The sequence below is a fragment of the Malassezia japonica genome, chromosome 4 (assembly GCF_029542785.1).
Source record: "Malassezia japonica chromosome 4, complete sequence".
Taxonomy (NCBI): Eukaryota; Fungi; Basidiomycota; class Malasseziomycetes; order Malasseziales; family Malasseziaceae; genus Malassezia; species Malassezia japonica.
In genome coordinates this window covers 725622-750099 of record NC_083373.1, presented here as the reverse complement: position 1 = coordinate 750099, position 24478 = coordinate 725622, and the positions used below count along the sequence as shown (strand labels likewise).

Here is a 24478-nt window from a genome sequence, read left to right as displayed (position 1 = left end):
CTACGCATCCCGCTTCTCCTTCAGGTAGCGGCAGAGGTCGGCGAGCGGCACTTCTTCGCCCTTGTCGTTACCGCCCTCTTCCTTGCCGAGCTGCTGCTTGACGCGCACCTTGCCCTCGCCCCACTCGCCCGGCGCGAGGAGCACCGCAAACGGCACCTGCTCCTTGTCGACGACGGCAAACTGCGCCTGGAGCTTGGGCTTTTTCTTGTAGAGGAACTCGGCCTTGATACCATTGTCCCACAGCATCTTGCACACCTGCATGCGCTCGAGAAGGAGGCCGTCGCCCATGCTCATGACAAATACTTCGACCTCCTTTTGGCGCACCGCGGTGCGCTCGCCCTTGGCCTGCGCCTCCTTGATGCGCTGCATCAGGATGGAAAAGACACGCTCGACACCGATCGAGATACCCACACACGGCACCGCGTCCGGCTTCTTGGAGTTGCTAAACATCCCGACGAGGTTGTCGTAGCGGCCGCCCGCGGCGATCGAGCCGACGCCCACGGTGCTCTCGTCGATCTCGTCGTCGTCCTTCTTCTTCTTGGACTTGACCGGGGCCTCGCCCTCCTTGAAGCCCGGCGGGGCGCTCGCGGCAGTCACCACCTCGTAGATGAGACCGGTGTAGTAGTCAAGGCCGCGCGCAAGCGACAGGTCGAACGAGATGCGGTCCATTACCTTGTATACGTCGAGGTACTGGAAGAGGAGCTCCATGTCCTGGAGGCCCTCGACAGCGCGTGGGTTTTGCGTGAGCTTGGCGTCCTGCTGGAGCTTGGCGAGCAGGTCGCGGCCGCCGTGCAGTTGGACGTACTCGCCGATCTGGTCCGCCGACGTTTCAGCGAGGTTCTTGTCCTCGACCATCTCGCGGCGCACCTCGCTCCATGGGCTCTTGTCGAGCTTGTCGACGGCGCTCGAGATGGACCGGATCTTGTCCTCGGGCACGCCGCAGATCGCAAAGATGGCGTCGAGGAGTTTGCGGTGGTTCACCTTGATCGTAAAGCCCTCGATGCCGAGCGCGTCCAGCGCCTCGGTGACGACGCACAGGCACTCGGCGTCCGGCACCATTGCGTCGTACGTGCCGGCAATGTCTAGATCGCACTGGTAGAACTCGCGGAAGCGCCCCTTGGACATGGCCGGCTGGTCGCGGCGGTACACCTTAGCGATGTGGTAGCGCTTGATGCTGCCGTACTCGGTGGGGTTCATCGCGACGAAGCGCGCAAAGGGCACCGTGAGGTCGTAGCGCAGCGAGCACAGCTCGCCGCCCTGGTCCTGCAGGTCGTAGATCAGCTTGCTGTCCTCGCCGTACTTGCCCGAGAGGATCTCTTTCAGCTCAAACACGGGCGTGTCGATGGTCACGGCGCCGTGCGTCGCAAAGATGCGCTCAATGGTGGTAAAGACGTGCTTGCGCAGCGCCATCGACAAGGGGTCCCAGTCGCGCGTGCCTTTCGGGGTCTTGAGCGTGAACTTGGACGCGTTCTTCTTGCTGCGCTCGACGCTCAGCTCCGCCAGCTGGTCCGTGAGACTCTGGAGCAGGGCCACTTCGGGGCGCACCGCCGAGGCGGCGGCCTGCTCGCTGTTCATCGCACGCAGCTTCTCGAGCTGCGACTCGAGCTGCGTGCGGCACGCCGCAATTGCGTCTGCACTCGCACTGGTCTGTGACATGGTCCGTAGGGAAAGTCCTCTTCCGGTCGATGCTCGTACAAAAGGACGCACCAAGCGAAGGGCCATCGACAGAAGGAACCTGAAATTACGTAAACATTCACCCCGACGATGGCCGCCTTGGCGCGCGAGCCATTCTACGGCGCGCCGCGCAGGGCTAGCGAGGGTGCGCCGGGCGATCTGAGCGAGTATGTCGAGGCGCTGGAGCGCATGGCGCGGGAGGAGGAGCATAAGAGTGCGAACGTCGCGAATCGCACGGACGCCGCCCGCTGGCGCGTCAAGGAGCTGCTCGCGGCCGCACGGCGTGCGGAGCGCATCGCGCGCGAGCAGGGAAGCGGGTACGTGCCATGGCTTATGCAGGGAGGATGCTCGGCGGCTTGCAGGTGTGTGTGATGCGGTCGAGAGTCTCGCAGGGGTACGTCGCACAGCTCACACAGACCATGCCGCGCTCGAAACGTGCACGGGGCATGGACGAATACTGGGACGACTACCTGTATGCGGGACTAGAGGCACGGAGCAAAGACCAGAGCACGGACGACGATGCGCCGGCGGCCGATGCGCCGAGCGATGCGGCGCTCAAAGAAGAGTACGGCGCGAGAGCCCCGTCTGCCGCCCCCCCCACCCCGTCGCCCGTGTCGCCCGCTGCGCCGTCGGAAAAGGCGGCGGAGCCTACGCTACAGTCCGACGCGCAAGTGCACGATGCGCTCTCGTCCGAGCTGCTGCGCATGGCCGGCGTCCTGAAGCGCAACACAGCCGCGTTTGGCGATGCCCTGGAGCGTGATCGCGTGCTGGTCGAGCAGGCCGGCTCGCGCTTGGACCAGAATCTGTCGCTCATGACGCGTACACGCGGCCAGCTCGGCGTCTTTTCCAAGAAAGCGCGGAGCATGGGCTGGTTCACCATCCTGTCCATGGCGATGGTGTTTGTGAGCTGGGTGGTGATGTATATAGTGATCCGGTTGACCTAGCTACATACGGGCCGGACTGAGTCACTTCTTCTCGGCGGCGATGCACTCGATCTCGACGAGCACGTCCTTCGGCAGGCGCGCGACCTCGACAGCCGAGCGTGCGGGCTTGTACGGAGCAAATGCCTTTTCGTAGATAGTCTGGATTAGCCGAGCAACGCACGTTGACCTTGGCAAAGTCATTCATGTCCTTCATAAAGACGGTGACCTTGAGCACATGGCTCTTGTCCGAGCCCGCGGCCTCGAGCACGGCCATGAGGTTCTTGAGCACCTGCTCGGCCTGCGCCTCCACGCCGCCCTCGACGATCTGCATCGTCTTGGGGTCCAGCGGGATGCAGCCCGAAAGGTAGGCCGTGCCGTTGTGCACGACGCCCTGCGAGTAGGGGCCGATCGCGCCGGGGGCGTTGGGGGTGGCAACAGTGCGGTAGGGAGCGGAACTCATACTTCGAATTGCTGCGTGGTTAATACGCACTGCTCGAAGCGGCACCGTGCGCAGCGCCGTGCGCACACTCGCTACGTACATGGGAAGCGGACGATACCTCCGCATCCCCCGCGGCCGTGCCTGCTTACTCATTCGGCCGAGAGACGGGCGGCGCCCTGGCGCAGATCGGGGGACGGCCGGTTAGAACGTCACGCAGCGCGCTCCTCGCGCGACGGGCTGCACGCAAGAAGTGGTGCGCACGTCTCTGCGGAGCTCGACGAATACTAGCGATGTCGGCGCGGTTCGGCTACTGGAATCTTTCCACGCCGGGCGCGCCGCGAGGCCAGGAAGGCCAAGAAGGCGCGCGGCCGCCCATTGTCACGTCGCCCGCCGGGACGGCGCCGGTGCGGAGCCAGGAAGGCGACACGTCGGCGGACCGCATTACATATGAGCGTATCAATGCGCCGCTACCGCTAAATCCAGACGAGGCGCACGACGCGAAGCTCGCAGAAAACCCATTCGACGCGTCGGTGTCCTACGCCTCCTCTTCCTCGTCGAGGCCGGGGAGCTCAGAGGGGGGGCAGGGTGCATCGTCGAATGCGCTGCACTTAACACCGCTACACCCGATGACGCCCCGCTCGCAGACGAGTTCAAGTACACGGACGAGCATGGATGCTTCGCCGGACCCCGACGCAGGGCCCAGTGCTGGGCCGGGCCTCAAGACGGCCATGCGGCATGCCCGCCACTTTTACTCGACCTTCCGGCGGAACGCCTCGGACGGGTCAGGCGATGGGGCAGAGGACGAAGAGGCACCGCGCTACAAGCGCTCGGGCACCGCGTTCTGGCGCGCCAAGTTTAGTGGCGACGACGCCCAGGAGGAAGAGGCGGGATACCAGACCCATTCGCGGCGCGCCGAGCGGGCGACGCGCAACGTGTCGGCGCCGCGCCCGGGGGCACCACCGCCGCCGAGCATGCTGCTCGCCTCAGCGACGTCTACAGCGCCAAACAGCCCGGGGCCGAGCGCCGCAAGCCTCGAAAGCGCCGAGGCAGAGACGTCCTTGCAGCGCACCGATTCCGCAGGCTCGCGCCGCTCGTTCGGCTCGAGCGTCGCATCAGGCGGGCCATCGCGCACCGGCTCACTGCTCGGCCGCAGCGACGCGGCGCTCGGCGACGTGGCCGAAGAGCCGAGTGCGCCGCCGCCGCCGCCGCCGCCGCCTCCGCCGATTCCCCCGCCGCCGCCGATTCCCCAAGAGAATGACACGAAGCGCGCCATGTTCCTCCGTGCGCGCAGCAAGAGCGTCGATCACCTCCAGCGGTTGCTGCACATCTCCAAAGGAAAAGAGCAAAAGTCCTCGAAAAAGGGGCGCAAGCAGGAGAGTGCGGCGCGTGCAGCGCGCCCACCGACCGAGCCGCGCATCCTCGAAGGCGTGCCTATGGGCGCAGATACCTCGGCAGCAACGCCGGCGCCCACTGTCTTGGATGCCGGGTCGCGCATGAGCGAGGAGCAGGAGCGCGAAGCGGCCGACGAGTCGCGTGCGTCGCTCGAGCAGGAGCCAGGCGCCGAGCGTGTGCCAGGCGCCGAGCGCGCGCCGGGCATCGAGCGCGCGCCGTCGATCGAACAGCGCCTCCCACTGAGCCCCGAAAAGGCCTCGGCACGCTCCACTGCATCGGGCGACACGTTTGCTTCACTGTCCAACACTTCGCAGGCCACTGCACAGGAGATCCGCTCCGACGTCGAGGCCGAAGACGAGCCGCAAGCGACCGTCGCACGCAGTGGCAGCAGCGGCGCAAAATCTACACACTCACTGGAGCCCACGCAAGAGGTCCATGCCGAGGACGTCGCCGCGCAGATCGAGCAGATGCTCGCTGCGCCCCTGTCGGGAAGCAGCGACGAGCGGCCGCCGCCAGAGGCGGGTGCTGCGCCGTGGGACGCTTCGTTCCCGATTAGCCCATGGGGCGAGACGCCGACGACGCCTCTGCATGCGCCGGTGGAGCTCACAGGCACCCGCGGCCTGCTCGAAGGCCTCGCTTTGGACGAGGCCGAAGAGAAGGAGGCGCCGGGCAGCCCAGCGTCGCAATACTCGCAAGTATCGACGAGCCGCCGCGACGTCGCGCCGACGACCCCTGGCTCTGATGAGCACTGGCATCCGGTGGAGGAAGAAGAGGGCGACTGGCACGAGTCGGTCGCGCCGTATGTGCGTCCCCGCATGCAGCGCCGCCCCTCGGTCAACCGCGTGCTTGAGCCGCTGAACGTCAAGACGCTCCATCCGGCCATTGCGGCGCCGCTCAAATCTTCGCCGCTCCAGGAAACGCACGAGCGGCCGGACACGGCGAACTCGAACGAGTCCGGCTCGAGTCATATGGGCCTCAGCGGCGCCTGGGCGCTCGGCAAGCAGCGGCTGCTGAACCGCGTCGAAGGGCGTAGCAACTCGAGCGCAGATCCCGTGCTGCCCGACTCGGGCGCGACGACGCCAATGCGCCGCCGGCCCGAGGAAGAGGGGCTGCATGTGCCGAGTACCACGCCGCAGTCGGCGTCGCCGCTGCGTCCCTCGACAGAGCTCGACGAGAGCGACGATCTGGGGCCGATGGTGCCCAAGGCGATGCTGCGCCCGTCCAAGTCGTCGAGTCTCCTGAATGTCATGGCGCAGCAGGCACAGCGCAAGGTGCGCAAGTCGCGCGCGGATATTGCGTCGCCCGACGACGAGGAGCCGCGCAGCGCCTCGGCACACGGCGATGCGCCGCGATCGCTCGAGCACTTCCGTGAGCGATCGCGCTCCGTCTCGGCGCCGAGCGAGGATACCGATGAAAACGTGCCGCCGGTGCCGCCGCCGCCGCCGCCGCCAAATCCCCTGCGCAGGGGGCGGCGGGGCGACGACGCGCCGCCGCTCTTGTCGCACAAGAGCGCGGTCGACCTACGTGCCGTGGCGCGCGCCGAAGCGCCGCGGACGCCGTCCGGGGCCGAGCCGCCCATGTACCGCTCGAAGCGGAACAAGAGCCAGCCGACGCTGCGCATTGCCGACGACCACGAGTTCCTCAAGGCGCTCGAGCAAGTGCGGTCACAGCACCAGGAGCGCATGGCGCTCCGTGCCCAAGCCCGCACCGCGCGCAAGGCCTCGATGCCAAACTTGCGGCAGGTGTCACCCGTGCTGCGCCGGCCGCCGCTGCCATCGCGCTCGCGTGCATCGTCTAGCGCGAGCGGCAAGGGCGTCGACGACGAGCCCGAGCCGCTCCCCGATATGCCGGCCGAAGCGGCAGAGGGGGAGACCTCGCAGGACCCCGTCTTTTCTACCTCCTTCCTCGAACTCGACTCGGGCACGGATTCCGAGGCGCTGAGTGACTCGCCGCCGTCGGATGCGAGCAACGAGGTGGAGAAGAGCGAGGTGCGCGAGGGCGACGACCCGCTCTCGACCTCGGAGTCGAGCGAGGACGAGTCGATCGCGAACGAGCTGGGCATTGGCCATGCTACGGGCAACACGCCGAGCAAGCCGTTTACGAACGACGCAGACTGGAAGAAGGAGGTCAAGGGCCTCTTTCTTATTCGCGAGCTCGTACAGACCGAGCGCAGCTATGCACGTCACCTAGAGAGCCTGCTCATTGTCGTGCTCAAGTGGACCGGCACGACAAACACCTCGACACGGATGCCGGCTAATGTCCTAATGCCATCCCATCCGTCGTCGTCTACGTTGCGCCTGCCGAGCAATGCGCCACCGCCTCACCTCATCACGCTGCGCAAGATGCTGCCGCAACTTATCTCGATCAGCCGCGCGTTGGTCTATCGTATCGAGGAGAGCCCATCGAGCGTCGGCGTCGCCCATGCCTTCATTGTCATCCGCGACCAGCTCGAGGAGGTGCACGTTGCGTGGAGTGGCGTCGTGGGTGCAACATTGCGTGCGCTGCGCGCCACCGAAGCGTCCAAGGGCAAGGCCAAGGGACGCCTCGGCCTAGTGCCGGTGCTGCCCCCGCCGGGCTCGGAGCTGAACGCGGCCGGGCCGCGGCGCAGCTCGTCGCGCGACGACTCGGAACTGCCCAGTGCCGCGCTCGACGTTGCGTCCGGTCATGACCGGCGCCCTGAGCCGAAGCAAAAACCACAGTCCAAGGAGCTGAGCCCCGTGGACGTCGCCATCATGCCGACCCAGCGCATTCCGCGGTACAGTCTGCTGTTGCGCGACCTCTTGTCCAATACGTCACCAGGTACACCCTCGTACGAGACACTGGAAAACGCACTGCGGATTGTCCAGGAACTGGGCAAGCGGTGCGACCTGGCCTCGTCCAAAACACAGTAGGGTATAGCGATACATTCAGTTAGACGATGTGGAGGGGTGGGCGTATGACTCCCCAGGCTGCCCCGTACAACCATAACCATGTACGCCAGCTCCATCGCGAGTGATCAGACGGTCGCGCCGCCCCCAGCGTATGGCGAAAATAATAATTTCATGTATGACATGGATCATCTCTATTTGCACGACTCGTTGACCATGACGCGCGAGTTTGAGGCAAGCAAGGCGTACGTCGGATGACTCACGCAGGAACACGGACATGGTAGGGATGTCTTACGCGCTCACAGCACCGAATGGTGCATCTTCTGGTGCAATTGTGCATCGGGGACGCAGCCAGTACTATGCTGATATTGTGGGGCCGACCAGCCAGCCGCTCTTCAAAATCGACCTGGGCAACGGCGGACGGCAGGGGTTTGCGCGAATTTACGCTTACGAGGGCGACAAGCTCGATGGGTCCTCGACTTCATTGCGATACATTGGGAATATCAAGACGGACCTGTTTTCCTTCCGCACAAAATACGACCTCTCGAGCATTGCGATGGACGGCACAATACGGCCATTTGGCCGGCTAACAGTCAAGGCTATGGGAGATTCTTTGCCGATCGTTGACGAGAAAAAGAAGCGTTTAGCTTCCATCCAGAGCGTGCCTTTCACGTACGTCGCATCGCTCACACAGACTCAAGGGGAAAATGACAATGAACTTGCACCGGTCCGTGCTGCACTTTGACGCTCTTGGTACCTATGAACGAGCTGTGGCTACTGCATTGGCTTTTCTTATGGATTGTACGCAAAACAACTCACGCAGATTATACGTACACCTAATGCACGCGCTTGGCAAAATTGTCGCTTATCTCGATCTCCGCGCTTCCCTCCACGCACGCGATCGGGGTGAGAGCCGATCGTCTCCACCCGCATCCCCTTTGGTTCGTAGTGCAACAATAAGCTTTTCCCCCCATGGACGACTCTGCAACGCTATTCAGTGTGGCAACTAGCGTGATGTTGGTAGGAAACCCACCGCCCTACGAAGCACCGCTCTCTGCCGAAAAGTTTGTCCACGAACCGATCCTGGTGCTTACTCGACGGCCCGATAGGCGCATGTACGCCGCTCGCACTGACCCTAGGTTATCGACACTGTTCGATACAGAGATTGCCATCTCGGTACGATCTTATCCTCAAAGAGGACTTACGAACCATACACGCTAGACCATGTGCTACGGCCACGGCTCTGCATCATAAAAGTCATTTGCCTATTCAAAACGGAGATGGAGAAGTGGTCGCAAGCTTGCAGACTGTCGCTGCTTCGTACGCAAACGATATTAATACAGAAAAACACAGAAACTCTTTTCGGAAGTGAATTCAAAATTGCTCCGCTTTGACACAGCCGCAGATACACAGCCTCTCCGGATCCCACAGCGCGTTGAAAGCGACGGCCCAAGTTCGTTTAAATGGGTAAAGCTGGATGACGGGGCTGTCGTCCACCTTAGCCAAGATGTCGAACTGCTTTCGCCCAGAGTACGTACAATGCTCGTTGCCTTGTCCTACATGATGGAATGTACGTGAAAATGCATTAACAATAGACGACAGGCGGGGTCTGACCAACCGAAACTTTCTCCGGAAAGAACGGAATGTCGATGTTCTGGCTTCCGTGCCATCTTTAGAAACATTGGACCTAGACCTCTAGTACGATTTGTGGGCCGTGAAGTCTATCAACGTATTCGGAACGCAGTATACGCCGGTATCGGATACCTCCGATAGCTGATGGCCAGTGCAGGGTTTTCGCTCCGAGCGAGTGAAGCTTCATTTGAGGATGCGTATGCGCCAAGATTTGAAAAGAACGCGGGGTTCCGAATTTCGGACAATGTCCGAAATTATATATCGGGAACGCACGGACTCCCAACGGTATTTAAATCGGCAAGAGATTAAGAGCGATTTTAACAACCACCAACACTGCTTTGAGAACATGAGTGACAGTATTAGTATGGCAACGACGCTTGTCGATACCCATTTCGCGAAAGCGGATGTGTCTAAAAACATCTTCGAAGAGCCGGCACTCGTCATGACACAGATGAAGAAGAGGGGAACGTACGTATAGAGTAGCTTACTCAGTCCTGTCCAGTCGCATATTATCACAACGCCTACAGGCAGTCGTGCAGGTGTCATTGAATCGATAGGAACCAAGCGCGACCCTGACAATCGTTGGGGCGGGGAATACTCGTTTGCACTTGTGGGCCCCAACAAGGAGACCCTGCTCACCTTTAGCTGTAATGGCAACATGAAATCTTCCGAAACGCTCATATACGCTCCAGAAGCTGGAGAAAAGCCAGGCCCTCCTGTATTGTTGGGAAAGATCACGCTTGAAAGGAATAAGGGCCGTATGTATCGTCTTTATTGTGCGGATCAAGGCCAGCTTCATGTGGATGCCAAGCCTTTTGCAACTATGACAACCAATTCAGATCAGGTTCAAGAAACATTTTATAACGGAATTGGAGACATAATGGCTCAAGTCGAAGACCTATTTGACGCTCATTCGTAAGTGTCTCTACTAACAACAGTTGGTCTACCAGGAAGATGACGAAGCCCTCTCATCCTTATTTGATTTGCTATGAGAAACTCAGGGATACCGCTATTGAAGTACCAGTCAAGATGGAGTTGAATTCGCCCTTGAAGTTCGCCAAGGTATCCGCAACAAGCCCCCATGCAGGGATCAATGCCCCCGCTCATTCTTCAGAGAAGCGCGCAATCCTACTTGTGGCCAATTTCCTTTCCGGTCGTAAGTGTCTGTTACAGTGTATCTGACCACAGTGGATAGCCGTGCAGTGAAATCCAAACAGGACGAGCTACTAGTTGGCACTGGTGCCTTTGCTCTAGCCGGTATGGGCTTCTGATTTTTTTTTCTTAAACGCGGATAATCGCTTTGCTCACAGTGGGTTATGTACTATAATACTTGTATTCCTATCCCCGTGTTTGAAAATGCTTCTGTTCTAATCTCGGATAGCCAAAACTTGTGCGGAGAGCGGTGCAATGAATAAATGAAACACAAATCCGATAAACCCGAGATTGTCGTTTAATTGCTTGTTAGGTTACCCTTTCATATCTTGTCGATCATTTTCTAGCCCCAGGGTTACAGAATGGCAATGAGCGAACTTAAGCAAATGCTTGAAGCTCCTGCGCTTTTGATGACGCACGAAAAGCGCTCTCATTTGTAAATATTGCATTCTTCTAACCAGCAGCGTCCCATCATTAACTGACAAAAATGTGGTCGTCACAACTCACGGTGGAACACCAGTAGGGGAAATGGGACGGATTGAGCCCCAGGGCAAGTTTCGCTTGTTCAGTGATACTCCGATTTCAATGGAAGTTCGCACGGCCAGTAAGAAGCCACTCTACCGAATTGATCGCAAACCAGGCGTAAAGTTTGGAGATGCATTGGTATATGCCTATGATGGCAAAAGTTCTGCTTCGCGTCTTGTGGGCGAAATTGCGATTCAAAACACATACTTTGACAACACCTACTCAATGTTTGATGCATATCCAGCTAGCGATGGTAAAGACAGGCTGGCCTTCGCAGCAGTCCAAGCTTGCTACAAAAGCAAGAGTTTTCGTTCTGCAACGGAAATGGAAGGGTTGCAGGAATCCAACGGATTTCGAAAGAGTAAGTATGGTAGAATACAGCTTTCTAACATTACAGAAATTCCAAGATGAAAGGGGGCATTGTATCACGCCTGTTAGCAATGGATCACATGCACAACGATATTTCGTTTGCACTGCCAGTAGGCACGTCAAAAGGGCAGCCAAAGTTCCAAGTAACAGAGCTTCCATCCGGCGCTATTCCTAAGCTTGACATTTCTGACTTTAAGTTCACGGAGGATCGTCGAGTTCTGACCGTCGCGTGTACTTTTCTGATCCATTGTACGTGAAGAGCTTGGTATATTAAACTTCAGATGATAGATGCATTCTAGCCAAGGACTCGAAAGATCTACAGCTAGCTGCTTTGTCTGCCTTGAATTAAATCAAAACGATCGCGTGATAGTATATAATCCTACATAGCAGTTACTCCATTGCATCGATAGTTTAAAGTTGTACATTTGCCAAGAGTCGGAGATCTCGCGAAATTTGCTCGTTTCGGTCATAGTCCGAAAAAAAAATGGATCGAGCGCTCGGGCCCACATCTTATAAAGACGGCTGCGTGGGGAATAGCACTTACCCTACCATCCTTACCAATCGTCCAGCCTCAATTACTACTTGATCTTCCATTATGGACTCGGTTTCACTGTACAGTGTTGCCAGCTCTATTACACTTGGCCCAGACCAAGTGCAAATTCCAAGTGCCTTGCTTCAACTCCTGGGTCAGCCTGTGTTGGTTTTGGCCCATCGCCCTGAGAAGCCCGTTGGTTCGGCATGGTTCGATACTAAAATGGTAATTACTGCACAAGATGGAGAGTTCCTTGGAGACATCATGTTCCTCGGTAAAGATTGGCAGCGTGGACTCGGTTCCTTTGCCACACGGGAGTACCACTTGGATATCACTGGACCTAACGGAGAGCACCTACTCAAAATTGACCGTGGAGGAGATGGATCATTTGGCGAGGCCACTATCTCTGCTTATATTAACACTGAAGAAGGCAAAGACCCCAGACGTATTGGACAAGTTCAGTACTTGCAGAAAGGTCGCAACATCACATATACGATGACTGATACTAGTTCAGGGCGCCCCTATCAAGCAGGCGCGCCTTTCGCAGAAGCGACGACAAGGGTCAAATCAAAGGAACAGCAGATTGTAAATGAAGATGGTGACAATGCGGCCGCTTTGCATTCGCTGTCGTCCCCGTATGTATCATAACCAACATGACTGACTCGCAGTGGTTCATCGAAGGCAAAGACTGACACACATGTTCTATGCTTCGACGATGATACTATTGGGCAATTATGTGCTATCCCGCACCCTTCTGAGCAAGGGCCACCTACCTCGTTTTCCAAAGAGTCGATGGGTGATCTCATTAATGATACCTCCCTCCCGAATGCTTCATTATCGGCCGTGGAGAGGGCTATTGTTTTATGCGCTTCTATTCTAATGGACTGTATGTACCATAAAGCTGATAAGACGACAAACGTGCCGATGGAAACCAGAACCCTGTCTCGAATGCGATCTTTAGGAGTCTAGCAATTGGATTTGGTGGACGCCCACCTATATCTGCTGATGATATCCTGAAGGGAAGGAAGATGACTGATGGGCAATGATAGTAGACATTTCTATATTCTTAATCAATAATACAAAGAGTTGTTTTTTCTGGCGATTCGCGCTCGAGCCTGTTGGTGTTGTCACTAGTACGGCATTTTTGAATGTCGAGGACCGTGCGCACTTCCCAGAAATGAAACTATGACGTAATGCTCCGAAAGTCTCCGACAGGGTTCTGTCCCGGGATGGTGGAGATTTAATACGTCGCTGTATCCAGCACATCGGACATTCGATGATGGATGATCTACCCCCTAGCTATGAGGAAGCAAATATCGCAAGTATATCAACGAGCCTAGAGCAGATATTTTCACAGTCTGCCTTAGTGCTCACTGAGATTCAAGCCCCGTCAGCGTGAGTAATGTGAACTAACCTGTTAGACGCAATCTCCTAGATACCAACATGTTGGTTTCTTCTACGAGAGGCAAAAAGCTAGCAGAGATTGCGTACGACGACGAGGGAGTCAAGAAAAAGTGGTACCAGTCTCGGGACTTACGCATGACCATGTACAGTCCGACGGGGCAACGGTTGCTTAGAATCGAAAGGAATGGTCAGCGTGGTCATGGCAATGCTACCGTTTCGTTGTTTAAACAGTCTGATGATTTCAATGATAAGACTCCCATTGGTGGGATTGTAATGTCGCGAGGAATCCGCTCAATGTATAAGCTATACGGTGGCACAATGGCATGGACTTCGGCGAATTCTAATCCATTTGCAAAAATTCCTATGCATTCGCGCAGGTTCCCTATTACGGATGCGAAATGGAATACTTTGTGCACTGTTCAAACCTTGGCTAGAAGGTGGGTTTCCCCAATACTGACGAACAAGCTGGTGGTTAAGAAAACGAACCAATACCGGTGTATTGCTAGTAAGGTTTGAGAGAAGCTTCAAGCCTAAACTGATCCAAGCGCCACGTAAAACACGAAAAGGAGAAAAACCACGAATTGACAATATTCCCATGGCTGATGATGATATCATTCCGATCGATCCTACGGCGCGTGAACTTACGTTGTTGGAGCGAGTATTGGTCGTCTGCGGAGTATTCATTCTCGATTGTGAGTATAGCCATGGGTCGTTTAACCTTGCAGATGATCGGCGTCAGGACGAAGGCTCTTCTAGTGGTGGCGCAGCTTTACGTGGATCTACTGGAATGGGGACCAACTCTGGAATAGGAATCGGCGCATCAATGGTAGCAGGTATTGGAATGGGGACGGGTGCTGTGTAAGCTGGAAAGGAACCGTACCCAAAAAAAGAAGCTCCTTCGAAGATGGACCTAATTCATATTCATATATACGTGCTTTAGATCCGATATAGCCGGCCAAGAAGACGACATCTCTACCACTGGCTATCAGGCAAACTGTAAGTACGACGTAGGAGCGTTCCTTTCATTAAGCCGACCGAATATTTCCGACATGGAACGTGCGCAAGGAAATATAAATGCGGGGCTAGACCTGACGAACTCCACGCATTTTTTCCCCGCAATGCAAAATCAATCCGTGGCGCCTCCTCTTTATTCTTCTGTTATTAATGTCAGCATTGAACAGTTAATAAAAAAAACTTTTGATCAGCCTGCCATTGTTATGACAGAGAGACCTTCACGAGAATTGTAAGATGTTAACATACTAACATGTTCAGTAAAGACCTACTTGACACGAATATGCTGCTCACCACCAATGATGGTACTACCGTTGCTGAGATTACATATGATCGCAAATATGGACACTTGAAAGGAAAAGAGCGACGCAGGTTTGAGATGGTTATTTATGATCCGAGCGGAAAGCCCATGCTCAAGATTGATAGAGGAAACCGACACTATGGTGGTGATGCCCTCCTGTACATGTTTAATTCGGGCAGGGATCAAGCTGAGCGTCTCGTTGGTGAGATCAAAGCGTCAAAAAATGGCCCTCGTTATAACTATGACTTGTTTGATTACACTGCTCCACAATTAAATCCCGGCGTAGGTCTGAGACCTTTCGCATATGTAAATGACAAGGTCAGGAAATATCCTGTGAAAGATGATGATGAAAGGACAATTTGTGCTTTTCAAAACGTTTTTCGAACGTACGTACCATATGGCTGACATCTAGTAAAGCGGAAAAGCAACTAGTTAATACGGGAGTTATGGTTGCCCAATTTGATGGCGGTTTTCCATTGTCGAGCACCATCGCACCACGCAAATCATACCGAGAAGGGGTTCTAAGGCTGGAAGAAATCCATTTGAACAATGAGGATCTGATTTCTCTAGATTCGGACGCAAAGACCCTTTCTCCTATGGAGCGGGCCATTGTGATTTCAGCTGCTTTCCTTGCGGATTGTACGTTGATTGTGTACGAGCTGACATTCCAGACGACGTACGCGCGCTCCAAAAGAAGATGAATAAGGCAGCCAACAGGTCCAAATTCATTTTTCGGATCATTGGTTCTCTTTCCATACCTTACTATGGATATTGAGGCCAGCACTCCAAGCAATAGTGACGCACCGCATAAAGTACAAATAATAGCGAGTAATGACGAGCCCGATTTAAGCCGAAACGAAATCTTGCATAAATTCGTGGAGAAATAGCTCGTCCCCCAATCTCCACAATGACCCCAAATGACCAGTCAGCCCAAACGTACACAGTCCATCAGGTATCGCCTAAATACGACAACGTTATGTCTATTATGAATTCGATGCTTGATCACTCAGCATTAGTCCTGACTGAGCGCCTACCATCGAAGTTGTACGTCCTCACTGGAGAGCGAGCTAACCAGTAGCTTTAGTACTCTGCTTGATACAAACGTGGTAATTTCTACAATTGATGGGGCGCTAGTTGGTGAGGTCGCTTATGATGACCATGACCAAGACCATAAGCGGAAATGGTATAAATCTAGAGATTTCCGGATGGTTTTATACGGACCCAATGGTGAGAAAGTCATGAAGATTGATAGACGAAGTCGACGTGTTTATGGTGATGCTCTACTTTATCTGTTCGACGGATCCAATTCTAATGATCCTGGGCGACTCATTGGTGAAATCCAGATACCATCTTTTAAGCTTCGTACGACTTACAACATGTACGATTGCACCCAAGCACGGAATGGCAGTAACTTCGAGCCATTTGCTAGCGTTCGATCTCATTGGCATAAAATGCCGGTAAATGACAACAGCGACCAGGCCATCTGCTCAATCCAAAGTTTATGTCGAAAGTAAGTTTAGCTGCTCATTCCGCTAACTTAGCTGGCTCAAGTGGATTGAAGGTAACAGTGGTGTCATGCTGGTTCGCTTTGACGGTAAACTGGATGGTTCTACGATTCAGGCTGCTCGGCGGGCAAAACAAAATAAAACACCTGTAATGGACCCCATTGTATTGAAGGAAAAGGAAATTATCCCTATACACCCTAACGCACGTCGATTGAATACCATTGAGCGTGCTATTTTGATTGCTACAGCATTCCTCATCGACTGTAAGTCTCATCATATGCTAATTTAAGACGATAGGCGTGCCGATGAACAAAGATCGTCTAATTCCAGTGCCGCTGCAGCAGCTGGATCTTAGCTTTCTCAAATATGTTGACTACAAGTCAATTGTGGCTGTGGCGGGCCGTTGGATATAATTAGCAGCACCTTACGCCTTGTACAGTCTCCAAGCGAGGGCGTTCTCTGCCAAGATTCCTTAGTCATCAAGGTTTTTTAATATGTGTAAGGCCCGAAATGATCCGAAGCCCAAGATCTCATATATAGTGCGGGGTAATTTAATGCGTTTACCCTCATGACGACACAAGCCCATCACAACGGAACCAACAATCGCAGGGTAGAAGCCTATGACCCGGGATTAAGTGCAAACAATGCTCTAGCATTCCTGGTCTCCCATCCTGCACTTATCATCTCTGAACAGATTCAGATGCAAATGTACGTTTGTAAACATACGTGATCTAACCAACAGCGGGTGCAACTCGCTCGACAACCAGTATTTGGTCAGCACCACAGAAGGTAACCTAGTGGGAGAATTCCGATATGATGGAAAAGAAGGAAAATTGTTTCATTTGCGCCAGTTTCATTTTACCTTGTTTGGACCAAATGGAGAAAGAATCCTAAAGATTGATCGAGGCTATAACAGAGTCCATGGCGATGCTTTGGTGTATATGTACGGAGACTCTCCCTCTGGTCCAAAAGAACATCTTCTGGGAGAGATCCGTATAATATGGCAAGTTATCAATCACAGGTACAAAATCTTTGATTGCACGGCTCCTCGCAAGGACTACAAGTTTGAACCCTTTGGGACTGTTACTTCTCATTGGATTTCGATGCCTATGACCGACAAGAACGGTAAAACATTTTGCTCCATCCAATCTCTGGGCCGCAAGTAAGTACGAGCCTCACTGACACTTCAGCTTTTATTTCAAGTACCTCTCCTATCCGGGAGTGCTAATGGCCCGTTTCGATCGTGGACCTCCTCTGTCGAAAGTACGGGCATTGAGGAGGGACAGGGGATTTGGAGCTCGTCCCAAGGTGGATGAGATTAAAGTGAATGAAGATATTCCCATTGATCCTAATGCGCACAATCCATCAATCGTGGAAAGGGCTCTGATGTTGACTACTGCCTTTCTAATTGCCTGTAAGTTATTTTTATGGAAGCTGACGTCTAGTTGATAAACACGAGGAGCAGAAGCGTCGTAGGCATTCGAATGGTGGCGGTGGTGGTGGTGGTGGTGGTGGTGGTGGTTAACGTGGTAATTGGTTAGGCAACAGTACTACGGATCGATAATCAAGTCTCATGCCCATCCATCCCATGGACCCACCATACTTAATAGACCAGATCATATTTAGCAAACCGAATCTAGTACGCTACTTGGTAACAATACGAAGAACATATACGTCCGAATTGAGGCCGAACACGTCTCTATTGTGCTCAACTAATGTAGCAAAAATAGGCTTGCCAAGATTTTGGCTATGCAGATCATGCAGCCCTGAATTCACTGCCTCGGAATTCCGCCCGAGAGTGCCCGATCCACCCAGGTCCGTGCACGTGTATATATTGAGCGGATCTCGGCAACTTTTGCAGCCAGAATTATGGAAAAGATTGACACGTCGAGCATTCCAGGACAGAAAGCATCGTATGCCCTGTCAAATTTGTACGGGTCTCAAGAATTGCACCACATCCTGGGTGGTCCAGGCCTCTTTCTTACAGAACGTCCTGAAACAATTTTGTATGTTGTCAATGACTAACACGCAGCCTCCCTAGCCTGGAAGGAACAAACCTTACTGTTACGTCAATCGATGGTCAGCACTTGGGAGAGTTTGTTTTTGAGCCGATGGCACTCACTATGGGTGGCCATGGGTGCATGACACTCTTTGACCCGCACGGCAAGCGCTTGCTTTCCATTGACCGTGGCAATCGGACTGCTTTTGGGGATGCAAAGATTTATGGTTATTCTATGGATGGTTCTCAGCCAATCCAGATTGGCACTGTGAACATCCAGCGTGGCCAAGGACGTCCTGTGTACAAGATGTTTACAGGCCAGGGCGCCCAGTCGAAAGAACAGGCGCCATTTTGCCAAGTTCAAGGGAAAAAGCGCTTCCGTCCTGTATGGAACGCTTCAAAGCAAAAAGTTGCGGGGATCCAAGCCGTATCGAACCTGTATGTTGTGCTCTTTACTTACGTTGCAGCTGGTACCAGGATCATATTCCCAGCTCTGGTGTCGTGCTTGTTCGATTTGATTCTTCAGCTGACTCTAATCCACTTTCTGTACCGCGCAAGACGCGCCCTACGCACGCTCTTGTCATGGAAAAGAGGCCGATGAAGGAAAAGCAGTTGATCTCTCTGGACAGGCAGGCAAAGGGCCTCTCCCTGGAAGAACGCGCAATTGTTCTTGCAACATCATTTCTAATTGATTGTAAGTGAATTTTCTAACAAATAGACGACAAGCGCTCGCAGCGCCGCACCAGAACCTATATCCGCATCGCTCTGTGTGCATGTGGTTGCCACTGCTGTCTCTGCTGCTGCTGCCTTGACTACTGTGGCTAATTTTCACAGTATACTTAATGTTTCTGTAAAGGATATAGCATTGTATATTATTCATGCCCTATCAGATGTCTTCATCGGTTCGAGTCCGTGCAGCGCTGCCGCTCGGCCAACACACGCGCCATTGATGTGGAGGATACTTTCAAGGCATTATGAATGCGCTATGCGCTCCAAGCAGCGTATTTCCCCATCTAAACACGTGACACTCCTCGGCCGTCGCATAGAGGCTGACAATCCCGACAACCGGCATTGGTGCTTCACGATGGCGGTACGTATTGTGCAAAGTCAATGAACGAGTTACTAACACCTTATCTAGTCTGGATTCGGATACAACGGAGGTATGGATCAAATTTCGCTCACAATCAGGCCCCTCGCGCTGCTTCTCTTTCTGGCAGGACTTCCGGAAATGCTACGTCACGGCTGACTCCCCGTCGGAGTGCAAGCTGCAGGTGGACGACTACCTTGAATGCCTGCACCACACGAAGGAGGTTTGTATTATGTCCTACTAACTTTTCAGCTGGAGCGCGCCCATGTTCTGCAAGAGCATCTGATTAAGCGCCAGGCCGAAGAGTCTCGGCAGGCGCGTGAGGCTGCCAAGAAGGGCGGCCTTGCTGGCCCCCGCTTGGGCCTGATCGATTTGGATGCGGAGCCCAAGGCGGACGCGAAGGAGTCCAAGGCTGAGGCGTAAGAATAGCGTGTAGAACGCACAAGATGCCCATTTCCTGGTCAAAATGGACTTTTCGTGTGCAGTGAGTGAGGTATCTATTCGCCAGCAGTATTCAATGAGGGGGTTGGACTGCTAGGCGTTGGTATAAATATGGCATGCCCGACTATGAGTCGATGCATGTACGCGGGAGATGTATGGACGAGGACCAAGTCCGCCATGGCTCCAATCATGCTCTGGAATGCGAAATACAGGTTCGCTAGCTCAAATGAACTCGATAGTGGATCTACCATAAGTTTGCATCTATTCAGTCCGTCGAGTGAAATATGCTGGGCAGCACACCCTCCATCCCACACGAAGAAGAATTCGTCCATTTTTGGATCGCCCTCCACTCTTCATGCATAGTGCAGGTGCCGTGCTGAGCCATGCTGGTGCCTTGCTCGGTGCGTGTGCGTTAACAGGACTTGTGTATGTCTCCGCACAGTACCTCGCACGTCATCGATTAGAAGCAGATGACGAGGTTGCAACAAAATTTACTCATGGGACGTCCGAGCCCATCGAGCCACCCCCAACTCAGTCGCGGCCTCTCTCTGTGCATCGCTCTGACGAGGTCGTGAGCGTGCATGTGTATTGGCCAGACAGTATTCCAACAAGAACTTCAAGTACGCTCTATGGCTGGCATTTCCCTGGCGGTGCAGGTGACTATGTCGTCGTTATTGCGGGTTTTGGCTCACAGGTCGAGCCGAGGCCTTTGCGAGGCATGGCCCGCGCCGCACCCCTCGGAACGTGTGCGCCGAGCCGAGCCGAGGTTGTCATACGGCATTCAGCGTCCTTTGATATACATGTGGATTCCGAGGCTGTGCAGCTTGCCTGGTACGTCGTCTAACTCATGCAGGATCCACCTCGCCCTGCCACTTGCGACCGCGTGCAAGGTGGCTTTTGTGCAGTATACCCCCCCCGATGTGACCCGACTGGAATCACTCGCACTGGATTCCTACTTATCCCATTCTTCTGTGCCACCCACACGGCTGGAGCAGCTCATTGGCATGGATTGCGAGCGGTGCTCCGATCTGCGTTCCGAGATACCTGCCGGCTCTGGCTTGCGAAGCGCCGTGCGGCATATAAATATGGCGCGCTGGGCGCTACGTGCCCCCCCTTGTGTGCCTGTTAGCAAGCACTGGCAGCTTCCTGTGCGCCCAGCGACCCCCCTGGCCTTGGTCAATCGGATCATGGAGCGCGTGTATGCGGTGCTTGCGTGGCCGGCCTACTGGAACGAGTGTTCCCTGCTCACGGCCAAGGTTGCCTCGGGTGACACGCCCTCAATACCTGCTCACTTGGTGCAAGCGCGCACAGCTGCAAATGCGGCGTGGAATGCGCTCCTATTGTATGTCTGCGACATGGCACTGGGCTATCTGCTGAGCACAGCCCTAGAGGCGCACGAGGCCTGGCTAGTCCAACGCGGCGTGCAGCTCTTGGACGCCATGGATGCGCCCGCACTGCGTTCGGTGCTTGACTGGCTCGCGCATTGGCCACTCGGCATCAAGCTCAATACGGAACTTGCGCTTTTTTCGCGCGATGTGCTTGCGAGCATAGCCGAGGCGCATTCGGCGTACGTGCTGCAGCCCCTTTTTGCACACCTCTCCCAGTTCGTGCAAGGCTGTTGCTGGGTAAGCAGGTGCTTGGGAGCTACTGTGCTGCTGAGCGTGCTGCTGGACACGCTCATGGTGCTTGGCATGCATGTACGAGGGATGTACTTTCTTGTCCGGCACGTCTACCTCTTCTTTACGCGTGCTGCCGGCTCACTCTTTGACATGTTTCGGGGCAAGAAGCGCAATCCTATCCACCATGGGCGGCTTGATACGGCAGAGTACGAGGTGGACCAACTGTTCCTCGGCACGATCCTCTTTACTCTCCTTGTCTTTCTCTTCCCCACCGTCCTCATGTTTTATGCGACGGTGGCAGCCGCGCATCTCGCCGTGCTCTGCGTCTACGCTGGGCTCGTGTCGCTGGTGCGTCTGCTTGGAGCCCTCCCCCTGTATACCCTGATTCTCCGTGTGTGGAATTCCGCGCGTGTGCCGTGTGGTGTTGCCCTCGTCGGCCAGTATCGCATGAAAGGCTGTGCGATCGGTCTGACAGCCGCGCTGGCGCCGCTGCACAGCGCCCTGCGCCCCCTAGCAGAGGTCCCCCACCTCGTGTGGTGTGCGCTATGTGGTGCGCCACTGCATGTGCCGCTCTAATACCCTATTTAGCACGAGCACGTAGACGATTTGGCCTCATCCGCCTGTGCCGACACGTCGATGGCTGTGTGAGTGGGGCGACGTACTCTGGTGTGCGGCGACGCTGTCTGCGGCCTGTTCGTCCATTCCCGGGAGGGCCTGGGCAATTTTCTTAAACAGACTCTTTACATTGTGCCCAGCCTTGGCGGATGTCTCGATGAACATGACATTGTTGTATTCCTTGGCGCGCTGCTCGCCCTCTTCCGTAGATACCTCACTGTGTGAGCAAACCCACGTACCGCTTGTCGCTCAAGTCGGTCTTGTTGCCAACCAGCGCAATAATCACCTCGTTGCCACGCTCGGCGCGCACATCCTCGACCCATTTGGAGGTGGACTTGAACGAGTCGCGGTCTGGGTTAGTTTCGCGACGTACTCGTGACGTCGTACACGACGATCGCGACTGACGAGTCGCGGATGTACGACGGAATCAGCGAGCGGAAACGCTCCTGGCCGGCCGTGTCCCACAGCTGCAGACGCACGGTGCGGTCGTCGAGATACATCGTCTTGGACAAAAAGTCGATGCCGATCGTCGCCTGATAGTTGCCGTCGAACGTGTCGTACATGAAACGGGTGATCAGCGACGTCTTTCCAACCGACTGCTCGCCCAAAAACACCAGCTTGAACTTGCGCATCGAGCTGCCGTACTCGCCCGCAGGCGCCGTCGCACTCGTCGCCATGGCTCTGATCAGCCCGGAAAGAGTGTTTACGTAATACAACCACCCGCACTGTCCGTGCGATGTATGTCCGGCGACGTGGGGCGCGTTCTCGCCCTGTAGCGCGATTCAAGCGGCGGCAGCGCGAGCGGCGCGCGTCGCCGTCGTGGATTGACCAGATCGTGATGTACCTTGTTCTTCTTGTCGATATCCTCGTGCTGCGCCCGCTGACCTTGGCCCAAGACACGGCGTACGCGCTCGTCGCCTCGCCGACGTCGCATCGCATCCTGATCCGCACAGCGCTGCTTACTGGGCTGCATGCAGCGTGCGTAGGCGTGGCGCTCATTGCCTATGGCGGATTCTACTACGCGTGGGTCCCCGACGTCTCGGTCAAAAAGGACGTGTGGCTGCAGTACGAAAACGGCCAAGGCACGCCTCTCACGCGCCCCCTCGCATCCGTCCTGCTCGACGGCGGCCCGTCGGATTTACCGGTGTGGCAGATCGAACCGACGACGCCGCTCTTTATGGAGAACCAAGAGTACGACGTGTCGCTCGAAATGCGCGTCCTCCTCGCGCCCCAGAAACAGCCTCGTACGTTGCACGGCTCACACAGGCAACTTTATGATCAATCTCGACCTCTCGTCGCACGAAAAGCAGCTGTACCAGGCGAGTCACTCAACCCTGCTCGTCACCGAGCCCCGCTTTGTGCGCTGGCTCGGGCGCCTCGCACGCGTCGTCCTGCGTCCATTCCAGCGGGAGCCGATGGCGCCGGTGCAGACCGTGCGTGTCCCGCTCCTGCACCGCGTCGTGCCGTGGTCATCCGACCGCCTCAAGTACCCTGGGTCTAAGGGGATCGGCAAGGGGTACATGGCGACGCACGCCAACCTCCAGCTCGACCGCTTGGGCATGCAGCTACCGGTCCAAAGCGCGGCACTGCGCTTTGATGCGCACCTCACGGGCATCTCGTACGTCGTCCAGCTAACGCAGCTATCTCATGTACCACCATTCGCTCGTGTGCCTCGGCATGTTTGTCGTGCTCTTTGCAGGCGTCGAGTTTATGGTCGCCGGCGCATTTTGGCTCCTGCTCACCGTGTACTACTCGCTGCGCCCCATAGAATAGCTGACTCAGCACCATTCATGTCGGGATCGCTCACGGGCCGTCTGGACGAGGCGTGCCGCCGAGCCGCCGAGCCGGCCGGCGACAATGCGGAGCGTGCGCTGCGCGTCCTTGCCGAGGTCGCGCGTGATGCGGATGCGCTTTCTGTGATTAGCGAAAATGAGCCACTCCGCGAAATTCAGACGCGTTCGCTGCGTGTGCTCTTCATTCCCAGTGTGCAGGCGGAGCTGGAGCAGTCGATGCGCGTCACCGAGGGCGACCGCATGCAGAAGCGGCGCGCCCAGGTCGAGGCGAGCGCGGGTGCGGCGCGCCTCTTTTTCGAGATGACGGCGCGCCACCGCGCGGTGCCCGAGGCGGTGCTCGTCATGGTGCGCAGCCAGGCGTCGGAGCAGAAGGAGCAGCAGCTCGCGCCAGCCGAGCGCCGCCACCTCAAGATGCAGCTGTACAAGATGCAAAAAGAGCTCGAGCGCTTGCTCGATGCGTTCCGCACCGAGTACCGTGCCAAGGCGCACAAAAAGAACCCCGCACTGCCCGTACCGCCGGCCATTAGCGACGTGTTCTACGACCTGCTCATTGTCCCGGGCGACACGGACGAGGACGAGGACGAGGACGAAGAGTCTGCGCCGAGCGGAACGTACGAAGCGCGGCCGCCCAAAACGCTACGCGACTATTTGCTGATGCTGCTTGTGCTGCACGCCGTACGCACGGCCAATACCATGAGCTCCGCGCAGCAGGAGCTCGAGCTACTGAAAAATGCGCCGCCGCTGAGCGAGGCGCCTGTGCCGCGCTCGGATGACGATACGTGGCGCCTCGACTCGCGCTGGTTCTCGGGCCGCAACGGCGGGCCGCTGCTCGGCGAAGGCGGCAAGCCCCTGCGTCCGTTTGTGATTACCGGCAGCCAGGGCCAGGGGCCAAGCGCGCCGGGCGACCGCCGCAGCCAGCTGCAGGCGCAAGTCTTCCAGCCGTCGCACCGTCTGCCGACCATGTCCATCGACGAGTATCTCGCGGAAGAGGAGCGGCGCGGCAATATTCTGCGCGACGGCGGGCCTGCGCAGGCTGCCCAAGCGACGCCGCGCGAGCAGCGCGCCGAAATCGCCGAGATGGACGGCACACGCGAGGCCGAAGAGGCCGAGGAGGCCGCGCGAAAAGAGGCGATCGAGTGGGATGCTTTTACCGAGAGCAACAAGCGGGGTGCCGGGAATACGATCAATAGAGGCTAGC

At 56.0% G+C, this 24478-nt stretch overlaps 9 protein-coding genes across 9 annotated transcripts; 6 read left to right on the top strand and 3 right to left on the bottom strand.

Moving 5' to 3' along the window:
- Positions 1-1656, bottom strand: HTS1 (histidine--tRNA ligase; the record flags this gene model as incomplete). Its single annotated transcript, XM_060266696.1, has 1 exon — positions 1-1656. The coding sequence occupies one exon, from the start codon at positions 1654-1656 to the stop codon at positions 1-3; it is 1656 nt and encodes a 551-aa protein (XP_060122679.1).
- A 108-nt stretch (positions 1657-1764) lies between these two features.
- On the top strand, positions 1765-2618 carry MJAP1_002762 (uncharacterized protein; the record flags this gene model as incomplete). Its single annotated transcript, XM_060266695.1, has 3 exons — positions 1765-1991; positions 2014-2068; positions 2091-2618. 3 exons carry the CDS (start codon positions 1765-1767, stop codon positions 2616-2618), a joined length of 810 nt encoding a protein of 269 aa, XP_060122678.1.
- A 21-nt stretch (positions 2619-2639) lies between these two features.
- Positions 2640-3057, bottom strand: MJAP1_002761 (2-iminobutanoate/2-iminopropanoate deaminase; the record flags this gene model as incomplete). Its single annotated transcript, XM_060266694.1, has 2 exons — positions 2640-2756; positions 2779-3057. The coding sequence occupies 2 exons, from the start codon at positions 3055-3057 to the stop codon at positions 2640-2642; spliced, it is 396 nt and encodes a 131-aa protein (XP_060122677.1).
- Positions 3058-3326: 269 nt separating this feature from the next.
- On the top strand, positions 3327-7319 carry MJAP1_002760 (uncharacterized protein; the record flags this gene model as incomplete). Its single annotated transcript, XM_060266693.1, has 1 exon — positions 3327-7319. One exon carries the CDS (start codon positions 3327-3329, stop codon positions 7317-7319), a length of 3993 nt encoding a protein of 1330 aa, XP_060122676.1.
- Positions 7320-18809: 11490 nt separating this feature from the next.
- Positions 18810-19235, top strand: MJAP1_002759 (uncharacterized protein; the record flags this gene model as incomplete). Its single annotated transcript, XM_060266692.1, has 3 exons — positions 18810-18815; positions 18943-19035; positions 19065-19235. The coding sequence occupies 3 exons, from the start codon at positions 18810-18812 to the stop codon at positions 19233-19235; spliced, it is 270 nt and encodes an 89-aa protein (XP_060122675.1).
- A 1205-nt stretch (positions 19236-20440) lies between these two features.
- gpi1 (pig-Q) lies at positions 20441-21448 on the top strand (the record flags this gene model as incomplete). Its single annotated transcript, XM_060266691.1, has 1 exon — positions 20441-21448. One exon carries the CDS (start codon positions 20441-20443, stop codon positions 21446-21448), a length of 1008 nt encoding a protein of 335 aa, XP_060122674.1.
- An 8-nt stretch (positions 21449-21456) lies between these two features.
- Positions 21457-22164, bottom strand: ryh1 (GTPase Ryh1; the record flags this gene model as incomplete). Its single annotated transcript, XM_060266690.1, has 4 exons — positions 21457-21512; positions 21535-21704; positions 21727-21838; positions 21861-22164. 4 exons carry the CDS (start codon positions 22162-22164, stop codon positions 21457-21459), a joined length of 642 nt encoding a protein of 213 aa, XP_060122673.1.
- Positions 22165-22223: 59 nt separating this feature from the next.
- MJAP1_002756 (uncharacterized protein) lies at positions 22224-23260 on the top strand (the record flags this gene model as incomplete). Its single annotated transcript, XM_060266689.1, has 3 exons — positions 22224-22731; positions 22754-23105; positions 23128-23260. The coding sequence occupies 3 exons, from the start codon at positions 22224-22226 to the stop codon at positions 23258-23260; spliced, it is 993 nt and encodes a 330-aa protein (XP_060122672.1).
- A 17-nt stretch (positions 23261-23277) lies between these two features.
- On the top strand, positions 23278-24477 carry TAP42 (Type 2A phosphatase-associated protein 42; the record flags this gene model as incomplete). Its single annotated transcript, XM_060266688.1, has 1 exon — positions 23278-24477. The coding sequence occupies one exon, from the start codon at positions 23278-23280 to the stop codon at positions 24475-24477; it is 1200 nt and encodes a 399-aa protein (XP_060122671.1).
- Between the last annotated feature and the right edge of the window lies 1 nt (position 24478).